This window comes from Panicum virgatum, chromosome 9N (genome assembly GCF_016808335.1).
Source record: "Panicum virgatum strain AP13 chromosome 9N, P.virgatum_v5, whole genome shotgun sequence".
Lineage (NCBI taxonomy): Eukaryota > Viridiplantae > Streptophyta > Magnoliopsida > Poales > Poaceae > Panicum > Panicum virgatum.
This window is the reverse complement of record NC_053153.1, coordinates 57,603,582-57,615,926: the sequence shown is the minus strand read 5'-3', so window position 1 is coordinate 57,615,926 and position 12,345 is coordinate 57,603,582. Positions and strand designations below refer to the sequence as shown.

The window sequence follows — 12,345 nt, the reverse complement described above, 5'->3', positions numbered from 1 at the left end:
CTGCTCCCCGCTCGCCTCTCTCTCCTCGTCAGCCGCGCGCGCCGCGTTGATCCCTCGTCAACTCCGTACCCCCGAGCGCTCCCGAAGCCCGGCGCAAACGCACCCCCGAGACACGGCCGCGGCAGTCGTCACGGCGTCGCGCGCGACCCGTCGTTGCACGGTGCGTCAGCGTTTCTGGCGAGGGCCTCACGTAGCGTGACCCATCGACCACCAATTATCAGGTCCATCGCAACAGTAAACCGCATGCCGCGGCTCCAATCATACGGTCGCACCCAAGATTAGACGAGATCGTGATATCTTGTGTTGGAGAGCACACAAAAAAAGGGGAGCTCAGCCTCAGCGTAGTACACTAGTACTACTATTTATTATATATTTATATAATTGTCCAAGAGAAAAAGGAAAATGGTTACTCGGGTGGGGTGGCCACCGGCGCTCTCATCTCGCCCACGCAAACGGGGCGTCCAGGCCGGCTGCTATAGCTTCTTTTCTACTAGAGCTACACAACAAAATCAGAGGCCGCCAAGAAACCAAGGGAAATGGCCTCGCCGGCGGCGGCAAGCGGAACAACTAAATACTTGGCCGCCGGGAACGTCCGCCGTCCTGAGAGCACACGTACGGTGGACAGCTAGGGAACGCAGGGATTAGGATTAGCTGGCCGCAGGCGCTCCGTCTCAGGGGAAGAGGTTGAGCAGCACCGGCTCCCTGTCGCCGCCGCAGGTCACGGACTCGTCCGAGCTCATGGACGGCGTGCCCGGCCGCAGGAGGGGCGCCCTCCGCTCCCCGGGCGCCGGCGGGGACCCGGGGCTCAGGCACAGCCCGAGGTCGCAGGACGCCTCCGACGCGGGCGGCGCCGCCTTCCGCACCCGCTTGGCCGTGGAGAAGGTGGACCAGCCGCCGGCGCGCTGCTTGCCGGCGGCCGGGCCGTAGAGGTCCCCGCTCCCGGCGGCGGCGCCGCAGCCCCCGCCGAGCTCCGGGAGCGGGCCGATGGCGCCGCCCCGCAGCACGGTGTCGACGGCGGCCTGGCAGAGGTGCCAGTTCCCCGTGCCCAGCAGCCCCACCGCGCCGTGCACCGGGTTGATGGTCCGCCCCGCCGCCTCGTACAGCAGCGACTGGAACAGCGCTGCGGGAGGTCACAGCCAGGGATGATCGATCAGCTTCTTCGCATATCATACATGCACGGGCAGGCAGCTACCCGGGTCAGGTGGTGATAGATAGAGGCGGTTGCATACCAGGTCGCTGCGCGTCGGGCACGGCGGAGATGAAGGAGAGGAGGCCAGCGCGGCCGAAGAACTTGGCGACGAAGACGGTGGCGTGGCCCTCCGCGTCGGCGGCGTCGATCCACTGCAGGCAGGGGCGCAGCACGCAGCCCTCGCTGCAGCCCTTGCGCAGCACCCGGCACCCGTTGCAGCTCATGCCCACGGAGGCGGCTCCTTCCTACTGCAACCGGAACAAGCTCATACAACAACCACACACTACCACTGCAGGGCTAGCTAGCCAGAGATCTCTCTTCCCACACAACGCCTTTAATTTGCAGGTGGCGCTAGGAAACCGGAACGAAGAGAACGGCCGGCCCGCAGCCGGGGAGGGAGATATATAGGCACGGGGGAGGGCATGGGCATAGCTGCAGCGCGGAGCCCTGGGCGCAGGAGTGGAGACGAGGCCGCCCAAGCCCAACCATGGTTGGTTTCGTAAACCTAACCAACCAGGCTTGGACCCGGGTCAGGCTCCGACAGGTGGTGGTGCGGTGACCGGGAGGTGAGAAGTGAGGCGGTGTGCCGCTGCCGCGCGGGGAAGTTCCAAGGTCCTGGGTGCGCGCCTGCGCGGGGTGGGCGGGCGGCTCCGTGTCTCCGCGGCCGGTCGGGCACCCCGCGGGCCGTCGGATCCGATCCCCCGAGGGGCGGGGCGGACGGTTCCACGCCACGCCACGCCACGCCACCACGCGGGGCCGTGGGGATCCTTTCGACCGGGCGCGGCGCCGCGCGCTCGCCCCGTCCGCGCACGTCGCGTCGCGGTGGTGGGCGCGGTTCGCCGCTTCCGCCCCGCGGGATCCGCCGCCCCCGGCCCCCCTCCTCCCTCCCCTGCTGCTTTTCCGTGCGGCGGTGGGGCCGGGTGGCGTGGATTCGCGTGTCGGGCATGCCCGGGTGCGTCTGACTCAGCGTGCCGTGGACCCTTGCGCCCGCGGGCGGATTCGTGCTCGCCCCCCTAATTGCCCCAATGCCGCTCTGATCGCGACGCGCTCGGCCGCCCGCCATCCGGCGTTTAGGAAATTGCGCACCATCTTTGCTTGCCGCTCGCTGTCCGTTTTTTTATGTGTCGGAGATGGACTGGCTGACTTCCTGGTGCTCGACACATGGCGAGGAGCTGTAAACCTTGCCCTCCCCCTCTCTCTTTTGTTGCGAGTGGATGGATAGCTGTAACTCGCGATCTCATCTGCCTGCATGGTAAATATCACTCCTGCGGCACTACCGAAGGGGAAACTGGACGTGCGCCCTTAGCTGCTTGCACGCACACAAACACACTGCCTCGTTTCCCATTTTACTAGCAGGCAAAGCTCCATGTTCCGCTATCCGAACAGGCTATGTTCGGTGCCTTCCAGAACGGCTCCGGCTCAATGTTGATTAGAATCCAAAACACACTCATCAGAGCTTTCACCCGTGGCTATTGGGCATCGCAGCAGTTGCATTTCGATGTATAATAACTGCACTTCCATTGGTGTATAGTTTGTTTGTTTGTTTTTTTTGACAGCTTGCTTTAAAAGAGGGCACAAGTTCAAATCTTGGCCGAATAACAACGCGGATTGATTCAAGCTAGCATGCTGCAAGCAGCCCAAGTCTGCATGCACACCTTTGTTGTTCCAAGTAAAGTTTCTACATGCAAAGGAAATGATGTGCCCCCCACACAACAAGCTCAAAGGGAAGTTGGACCAACCTCAAGTTCACGTTGTAGAATACTATTCCTGCCAACGAACAGTCTCAGCCCAGCTCCTGGATGCATTGCATCCAGCAGGTACCAAAGCAAAGCCTTCTCCTCCAACTTTTGTGGCTTTCTTTTTTGCACATCCCGGGCCATAGATATATCTAAATGCCCTCTTGCACCCCTGGTCTGGTGGTTGTTTCTTGCACGTAAGCCCTCTCGATCCGATTGATTTCCCGGGGATTTTTAAGGCATTCAAGCTTTTGCCCTTTGGGAATATTTTGTTTCCGCCCGCGCCGCAACTTGCAAAGGCATCCCGTCCCGTCCCGTCCCGTCCCGTCCTTTCTCGCCGCGTATTTCCCTGTGCGCTGCGGGGTTGCGCCTGGGCCCCTGCCCCTGCCCCTGTGCTCTGTTCTGTTCCTGATATGATGCTGCGTAGTGCGTACCGCCTGGTAAGGATGGATCTAAACATCCGAATTCTTAGAACAAATTTGATATTTTAAAATAGATATGTTTAAAATTTTATGCTAATCTTTTTTTATATTATCAAGCATATTATTACACATAAGAATAAAATTTTGTATAATTTTTTTATGTATTATTTGCTCCCTACAATTAAAAAGTGAAAAAACATTCGTATCCGTATCCGTATCCGATCCTAGTCGAATTTTATATTAATTGGATTATATGATAATTGGGTTTGTTTTATGAATCTTACAAGTCATTTAATACAGGCTATGAATCGTAATTCTATTCTTATTTGTCCCGAGAAAATGACCAAAATCTGACATCGAATAGACGAATCTACCGCCTGGTGGCAACCGGCCAGGGGTCGCATCGTGATCGGCCCGGCAACCCCGCGGATGTGACGGGCTGACGGCGATCTTCTCAGTTGGTGCTGTGCACGCACTGGCGTTTTGCAGCGTCCGCCTGGCCGGGAAATCATCTTTGGGCCTGTTTGGTTGTGTGGATGGAAAACATGTGATGAAATTATTTTCATGTGTTTGGGGGCCAAAAGCGGGACCCACAGCTGACCGCGTCAGGTGTCAGCACGCGCATCACCCCGCGCACAACGACGCGTGCCCCATGCTTTCAATTTTCATGTGTTTGGTTCTGCCAAACACGTGGGAAAGTTTTCATCAAAAATTTTCTCCTTCTAACCAAACAGGGCCTTTATGATCTCATCTCCGCGAGGGCGAGGGCGAGGACAATGTTTATAGCCCCATCAATTCTTAAGATGGGCCCTTATGCCAGTACAGTACACTATAAGCTCATCTCCAACAAAATCCCTATTCAACCCACTACTCATAAAATAAGGGATAAGGGAGAAAAAACCTAGTTCAACAAAGCACCTACTCGGATCCTTACTCTAGGAAGGCACCTACTTTTCCCACCCGGGCCTATTGGATCCCACCTGTCATGAAAAGTGATGGGGGTGGGGGTGGGAATGTGAGAACTATTGCTGGAGTTGAGAGTAAAAATCATAGCCCTTAAAAGTAGGAGGGGTCCTTACTCAATAAAGTAGGAATTAGAAGTTGAGGCTATTGCTGGAGTTGCTCTAATACCATAGCTACAATATTGAGTTTAGAATGGACGATAGATGAAGACCCACTTACTAATAGAAAACACTCGCACAAACTAGTGGGAGCATAATGAGATGGAAGAGAAAGGATATAGCTAGTGAGGTTAGAGAGTTTAATATTTTTTTTATTTCTTATAGGTGGTCTTTTATAACTATGGGTAGCTGTAAGAGTTTCTTTTCTTACTGCCACCTTCCTTTATGTTGAGCCCGCCTTTACGGGGCTATAAAGACCACTCTTGAACCACATTGCGGCTGCCCTAAGAGCTAGCCTTTTATAATGTCACCTGCTTGCAGGTGAAAACAAGCTCTAGCTTAGCTGGGCGCTGCATTTTTTCAGCAGGTGTGGCTTCATTTATTTCACGAAGCAACGGCAGCCATTGACAGCAGAGGGAGCGGTGCTGGCGGGCCCAAACAGTGCATCCGCCCGCTGAATGCCGACGTCTCGCTGCTCGCATGCTACCTCATCTCTTATACCTTCTCTCTCTTCTACATCGGCATTTTGCCGACCCTCCTTCCATCATAATACTTTCTCTGAATACATCATCCATCCTCACGGTACATAGGGTAGGATTAAATCTATAATTCCAAATCGCCCCACAGCTGAATACCATGGGTGCCTCAGTTATGGAATATGAATATAGCATTGTTCAAGTTTGACCCCCTGTTTTTATTCTTAGGTAGTTTTCTAGTGACGCGGCGACGGACTTTTTCATACGAGTGTATGTTCCCCATCTAGGCTTTGACAATGCTCTGGGCCCAACTATCGTTTTCTCTTGTTTTATTGCCGGGCTGGGACAAAAAAAAAGATAGCCAATTTAGAGGAAAAGCTGTCGCCCTGTCACTTGAGAACCACCTAATCACGAGTTTGGGTTGGAGTTCTTGATGCAGACGGTAACAGGATTGATGATAAGAATTAGAAAAACAAAAGAATTAGGAGTGGAAGTGATCAGGGCGAGCTATTATAAACTTTGGAGAAACATCACCAGGCCAGATGTATGGTAAGTTTTGGACGGTATGGTTGGATCATATACTATGGTGAAAATGTATATATAACCTATCGAATTTTAGAGCTACAATAATACATTATCAACCGGTTTCTTTAATTTGCCTAGTTTTATTATGAGGCCACTCTCGAGCTGGCGCCCATGTTTTTGTCGATGGAGATTTGATTTTTCAATGCAACGATTAATAAAGCCTAAGCTCTACATACCGGCTAACACTAGGGAGGATCGTGGCCTCTTTCTTTCTCCCCAAGAAAGTGGGTCAAAATTCAAATCTAGGGTAAATCCTATGCACGCGTCATTTTCTATGTCGAGTGTAGACTACGACCCGTCATACTCATACGTAGCTAGACCACCATGGTGCACAGTATAATCGAGACTCGGAAATTTTCATCACTGTGGAAGAGACGCCTGCGCTATTAGCATCCATACATGACCGTACCGGAGACTTTTACTATAGGAGCGAAAATAAATAGCGACCCATCGACCTGCGCACCTGGATTAACTAGACAAGGCAATCGGATTTGGCTTCAAGAAAGGTTAATAATGGAGCCAATAATCTTTGCAGCAAGCGACAAGCGTTCGTCGTCGTGGTCATTAGCCACCCCATCTTTATTATTTGCTCACGGAGAAAAAAAACCCATGGAATTGTTCATTTATTCTAAGCTAGCTAGGGCACTCGGTGGTTGACACCTGAACAACCACCGCGGGTCCGTCGAGTACGCGCGCGCCCCTAGATGCAAAGCATTCCCAAATCCTCCGCCGTACGCGACGACGTGACCCAGCACAAGGCCGGAAGCTGTGACCCAGGAGCTCTTGGCCCGGACGACGTACACGGGCATCGTTGCGACGGGAGCGGCCGAGCATTTTGGAAAAAACCCTTGCGATTGCGAGAGGAGAATTGAATGGGAAGGCTAGCTTTGGATCATTGAATTGGATGCGGCCTCGCGGCGGCGGCGCTTTTCGTTTCCGTTGCGAGACGGGGAGAATGGGCACCGCGCGCGGGCGGGCGGGGGGGGGGGGGGGGGGGGGGGGGCGAGCGGAGGCAGCGGATGATGGAATTGGATGAACAGATCTCGCGGAGGGGACAGCAATATATTCGTCGAGGGGTGCACTGCAAGTTGGGGGCCGGGAGAATCATGCCGGGAGGGTTCCATTAATTATTGTGCTGCCCCGGTCCAAAAGTGTTAGACTTTTATTTATCGCTCTCTGCGATTTGCGGCGGATGCATCTCCGAACGTTCGGTGTTGCTCCCTGCTCTGCCCACCGACTCAGGCTATGGTGCCGCCCTGGCGTCTCTACTGCTGCTGCCGCTAATTACCTCCAACCCGAGCTCCCCCGTCAGATCCCTAGCCTATCGGTTGTCAAACTACCACTCCTCGCCGGCAGTGTCTCTGTCGCTGACCACACCGACACATAACCCGCCACCGCCGCCAGTCTTCCCTACCACCCCTTCCCCTCTTCTAAGTCCGATGGATACCAGAACCCTCGACAACCCCTCCTCTCCTAACCCGGCGGCCATGGAGCTTCGATTCTCCCTTTTGCGATGGATTGGCACACAACAACATATGCGATTGAATATATAGTTTTCTGCTAACGCCTCCGCGCCTTTTTCTTTCTTGATTTCTGAGAACCACGAGCTGAGTGCGAGATGCAGTTTGATTTCCTGCACGAAATTTGATAAGATTACCTCCATTGGACATGGCAGGTTACCACAGCTTCAAAGTCCGGTCTCTTGTGTTCAGTTCATCTTGCACGAAATCGCCCCGGTTACTCATCTTGGGCTTATTGTATTCAGTATTGGGCCGTTTAGACTTTGCAACTAGAAGGAGAGATGGGCCGGATGAGTGTCAATTCAGATGGGCTATAGTTCAGCTGTTTAAGCGGAAGCTACACTAATAAGATGGCCTTCCATTTCAGTAGCACACATGATCCGTTACCACCTAGCAGTACCTAAGATGTTTGCTCATTCATAGTACAAATTAAGACCCTATCTACCCCAGCACAGAATCACAGTGCTATTTCTCTTAAAAAAGAATGCTAGTAACCAAAATAATGCAGAAGATTTCATCTCTGTGACCGTGAAATGACACCTTCACCAGCTGCCATGCTGCTCGTCGCTCATGCCAGCTGCCATCTTGCATTATGTAATCTTTGAGCTTTTCGCAATTCAAGCTACCGTACGTGCAAATACGGCAACTTTTAACTGCGTGCGAGTATGCGTGGATTGTTTTGCCCTTTCAGACGCCGATTTGCCACGACGTACCATTTACAAACTTAGAAAAGGATGTAAAGAAACAAGCTGGGTCGTTCCCTATTGCTAGCTGCCATTTTCACATTTAGATGCATGGTGGTCAAGAGGGCAAGTGTATATTCCAAGTTTCCAACGTTAAATCTTGGGCTGTGTGCACGTCACACATTTTTACGACGGAGGGATTATTGTTTGATTTCAACCTAAGATTCTCTACGGTACTAGTCAATCTGGTAGTGGTCTGGGCAGAGCCCGATTTTAGTGGGCTGGTTTTGCTATTTGGGCCCAATTGGTTTGGTGTCTAGTGGCTCGACATGTCTAGTGGGCTGGTTTGGTTTGGTTTCTCCTTTTTACCAATTCAATTCGGTGTGTTTCAATGGTCAATCCCTAATCTGCTGCTCCCGTGCGCCGCCGGGGCCGCCGTAGCTCCTGTGCGCCGTCGGGGCCGGCGCCGGAGGACCGCAGGAGGCTCGTGCGCCACCGGGGTGCCGCTCCCTGCCACCAGGGCCGCCGGAGGCTCTCGTGTGCCGCCGGAGGCTCTCGTGCACCGTCGGGGCCGCCCCTCCCGTCACTGCGGCCGGAGGGTTCGTGAGCCGCTGGGGCTGCCACTGCTCCCAGCGCTGGGGTCGCCGCCGCTAGGGGAATCGTGCGCCAGCATCTCCGGCGCCGTGTCCCAGCCATCCTCTCCAAGCGCCATCTTCTGGTACACCTTCCCTCCAATCTCGAACTACCACGGCTATCTTTTCTTTGGGAAAAAAATTACGTGATGTATTATGCATATGCCGATCTGCTTTTTGTAACTCAGTCATAGCTTCTTTTGCTTGCATGTGCCGATCTGCTACATCGTCCATAGTATTATGCATTTGCGTGATGTATTATGCATGATGCAGCATTGCAGCTTGCAGCTAATACCTGCGCCTATGATCTGCTACATTGCCCATAGCTTCTTTTGTTGTTAGAAACAGTACAACAAAAGAATGGATTGAGTTATTGAGTTTTTGAGTTAAATACTTCTGTTATTTTATCATCAATATGCTTCAGTTATTTTATTGCCTTGTTGTCCAGATTATTTTGTTTAGTGCCTATCATTACTATTTATGCAGCTAAACATGTCGTCCAACGCTTCTGGGTGTTCAAGTCATGGTTCTATAGAGGTATTCACTGGCCAAACACCGCGTCGTACAAGGTCTAATGTTTGGGAACACTTCGAGCCAAATCTTGTGAAAGTGGAGGGTGAACTGAAGGCTATTTGCAAGTACTGTGGAATACATCTAAGCACAAAATCAGGCACAAGCAGTTTAAGAGGTCACACCGCAAATGCTTGCCTAGCAATCCCTACTCCTATCAGACAGAAATTTCAGGCCACCCTCAGCAAGCAACCATCATCGGAGCTTCCTTTTGTATTTGACCCACAACTTTGCCGTAAAGAGATGATTAAGTATATCATACATGCTGAGATTTCATTTCTGAAATTTGAAGACCCTTACCTCCAACCATGGCTAAGGACCTTGCAACCAACTTTTAAAGTTAGGGGTCGTCAAACAATTCGTGATGACTGCTTGAAGAAATATGTAGAGATAAAAAGGGAGCTTCAAGCTGAACTTCGGAGTTTGGATTCTCGTGTTTGCTTGACATATGATATTGATATTTGGACATCGTCACAGGACTTAGGATACATGGTTGTCACTGCACACTACATTGATGCAGAGTTCAAGATCAAGAAAAAATATTATTTGGTTCAAAGAGCTAGAGTATCATCACTCAGGCTATGCAATTGAAGAAGAACTGCTGGGATGTCTAACAGATTGGTTATATAAGACCAAAGATCCTAAACTTTGTTCTGATGGTGAAGGTATGTTATCGCTGCATCTATTTTTATACTTCCCTGTTGTTACTACTGTTCAGAGTTGTTGGTTACCTACTTGTTTTTTTGCCTGATCAATGTTTACTCTTTTACTGTTTGCAGGTCCTGAGCAAGAGTAAAAGTGTCGCCTCAATGAAGACGTGAAAATGTGAGCAACCAACAAGCTTGAGAGTGTCTGGTGCAGGTCCTGAGCAAGAGTAAAAGCATTATGTGATCTTCTGATGTGGAAGGAAGCACAACGTGGCATTATGCTGAATCTGCAACTTGTTTCCTATAATAATGTTCAGTTTGTTTGTCCGTCTGTAGCCTCTGCAATTCAATAGATTGTGTAGAATATCTGGGTTTTGGTAATGTTATGAATTGTAGTATCAGTTTCTGTGTGATGCCTGCTGTTTCTTTCTAATCTAAATCTGGCTTAAGAGGTTACAGAATAAGCTTTGTGATCACGCTGATCCCTTCTCATTATTCAGTTTGTCATGTTATATACAAATACAACAAGCAAGGGCTATGCAGTGATACACATATAACAAGCAAGGGCAGAAGCACAGCGGCTGGAGCGACTGTCCATGGGTTGAAATGTGGACGGTTTGATTTGGATTAAACGAAGCCACAGTTCGGTTTGGACTGGTCCTGAAAGTTAGTGGTTTGGGGTGGTGTGGGGTGCGACAGCGAATATCAGTAAAGTGGTTTGGCTCAGTTATGGGCCAGGGCCCGGACCACTACCAGATTGAGGTACTAGTATGTATCAGATGTCCCGCCACCATGCAAAATAAAAAATAAGTTAGATAATGTTACACTAGCTGTCTGATCTTTTAAAGAAATATTTGGCTGTTCATTATGAAATGACCACATAGCTGTGTTGGTTCCAGCCAGCATTGATGGTGTTTTTCCGTATTGCTTCGTACGCAGCATCCAGACGTCCTTGCTCTATAGTCTATAAGAACCAAGCGAAAGAGGGCAGGGTTAGAGGGGAAAATTGTAACCAAACCACCACAATGCCGGGTGACAAATCAGTAATCGAGATCTCAGATGATAAGCGGGTGGAAGAACCACCGACGACTTTGGTGAATGAGAAGGTTGCTAAAGAGGATATAGAGGCACTGGCACAGGCACCAGATTGGCTACCAGATGGGTGGATCATGGAGGTATACTGTGAAGAAGATGGCACGATTCGCCGGGTATATATGTCTTATCCCTAATATGCATAAACACACACTGTTAGGTCATGATACTTGTATTTTTCAACCTTTTTTGCTTAATCTTCTCCCCCCGAAAAAAACCCTTGTTGCATAATCTTTCTGCTTTTCAGATTTGTGAATTGTATCACTACTACAGAATAGGCCTTCGTTCCAGGCCATTTGTCCCGGCAGCCTTTGGGCCCGGGACAATAGGTGATTTTTGTCCCGGGTCCAACGGCTAGCCGGGTCAGCAGGGGGGGCAAGGCCTTTTGTCCCGGTTGGAGACATCAACCGGGACAAAATGGGGCCCTTTTGTCCCGGCTGGTGGATCCAACCGGGACAAAAGGCCCGCGTACCCTTTTGTCCCGGTTGGAACCACCAACTGGGACAAAAGGCCCCCATTTTGTCCCGGTTGGTGTCTCCAACCGGGACAAAAGGCCTTGGCCCCCCTTATCCCCTTCCCTCTCCCCCCGCCCGAGCCATTCAGCTCACTTGTTTCTTGCTGTTCTCGGCTCGGGAGGGAGGAGTTCTTGCTCATTTCTTCACCACATTTGTGAAGATCTTTGATTCCCCGTCCATCCATCGGCGCTAAATGTTTGGGGCTTGTTTTTCTCTTCTTCCTTGGCTTGTATAGCTCATTTCATGCTTTAGAAATAAAGAAAATGTGTAGCTAGCTCATTTCTTGGACATTTAGCTATATTGTATATGTAGGTGTGATTTTCTTTTAGATTTAGATGAGTATGTGGATAGTAGAAATGTTTAGAATGAGTGTAGACACTTCATGTGATGTACTTGTATACATGACCATATTGTGGATAGTTGATTTTTGTATTCATGAATGAATTAATGAAATGAGTATATTAGAATTTTTTGTAATATGAATGGATTATTTTGATACTCTAGTGATGTATTTATTCAGGCTCACATTGAAACCATCTAGAAGCTAAAAAAATCTTTATTTCGAAACAAGTATACGTCGTTAATCTCCATCCAACGGTGATGGCACTACCTTTCGGGAATACACGATGCGCTATAAGCACGTCGCGAATCGGTTGGTCGCATCACCAGCACTTCCGATTGATAAGAAGACAACATTTGACGCAGTCAGCATGGCCGTTGTTGTACTGAGAGCATATCAACGAGCATGCTGCCTGTGCCAAGTGCTGTGCCTATTAATCGTAAATGTTAGTGCTGCGACTGGCCGATTGGTGACATCCTTGTACCGCACCGTGTCCCCCCGAAAGGCAGTGTCATCACCGCAGGGTTGAGGTTACTGACATATACATTTTCAGAAATAAAGGTTTATTTTTCTTCTAGAGGGTTTCTGGATATTGAAAAGAGTGTACTCCTGGAACTGAAGGGTGTCAAAGTAATTAGAAGTTATAGAGAATTCTTTCAATTAATTAGAGATTTCTTGAGGATTAATGATACATTTTGTCTTTTTTATATGATTTCATTGTTATTTGCAAGAGTTATTAATCTGATCATTGTAATTATAATAGTAAATAATTTTTGCATTGTAATGGTAAGAATTTATAATTTTGTGGAAAATAAAG

The 12,345-nt window shown here is 50.0% G+C and overlaps 1 protein-coding gene and 1 long non-coding RNA gene across 2 annotated transcripts; one reads left to right on the top strand and one right to left on the bottom strand.

Annotated features, from left to right (window-relative positions):
- Window positions 1-316: 316 nt before the first annotated feature.
- On the bottom strand, window positions 317-1,650 carry LOC120692800 (LOB domain-containing protein 37-like). Its single transcript, XM_039976187.1, has 2 exons — window positions 1,230-1,650; window positions 317-1,120 (listed from the first exon to the last, which is right to left on the bottom strand). Exons 1-2 carry the CDS (start codon window positions 1,411-1,413, stop codon window positions 672-674), a joined length of 633 nt encoding a protein of 210 aa, XP_039832121.1. The 5' UTR covers window positions 1,414-1,650; the 3' UTR covers window positions 317-671.
- Window positions 1,651-9,549: 7,899 nt separating this feature from the next.
- Window positions 9,550-10,063, top strand: LOC120691292. Its single transcript, XR_005682172.1, has 2 exons — window positions 9,550-9,599; window positions 9,714-10,063. It is a non-coding gene; the product is annotated as an uncharacterized LOC120691292 (long non-coding RNA).
- Window positions 10,064-12,345: the final 2,282 nt, after the last annotated feature.

Bases quoted from the DNA above. Each gene is read 5' to 3' on its own strand.
- LOC120692800 (XM_039976187.1), bottom strand. From the start codon at position 1,413: ATGAGCTGCAACGGGTGCCGGGTGCTGCGCAAGGGCTGCAGCGAGGGC. The intron at 1,121-1,229 runs GTATGCAACCGC...GACCTCCCGCAG, and splicing joins GCCCGACGCGCAGCGACCTG to CGCTGTTCCAGTCGCTGCTG.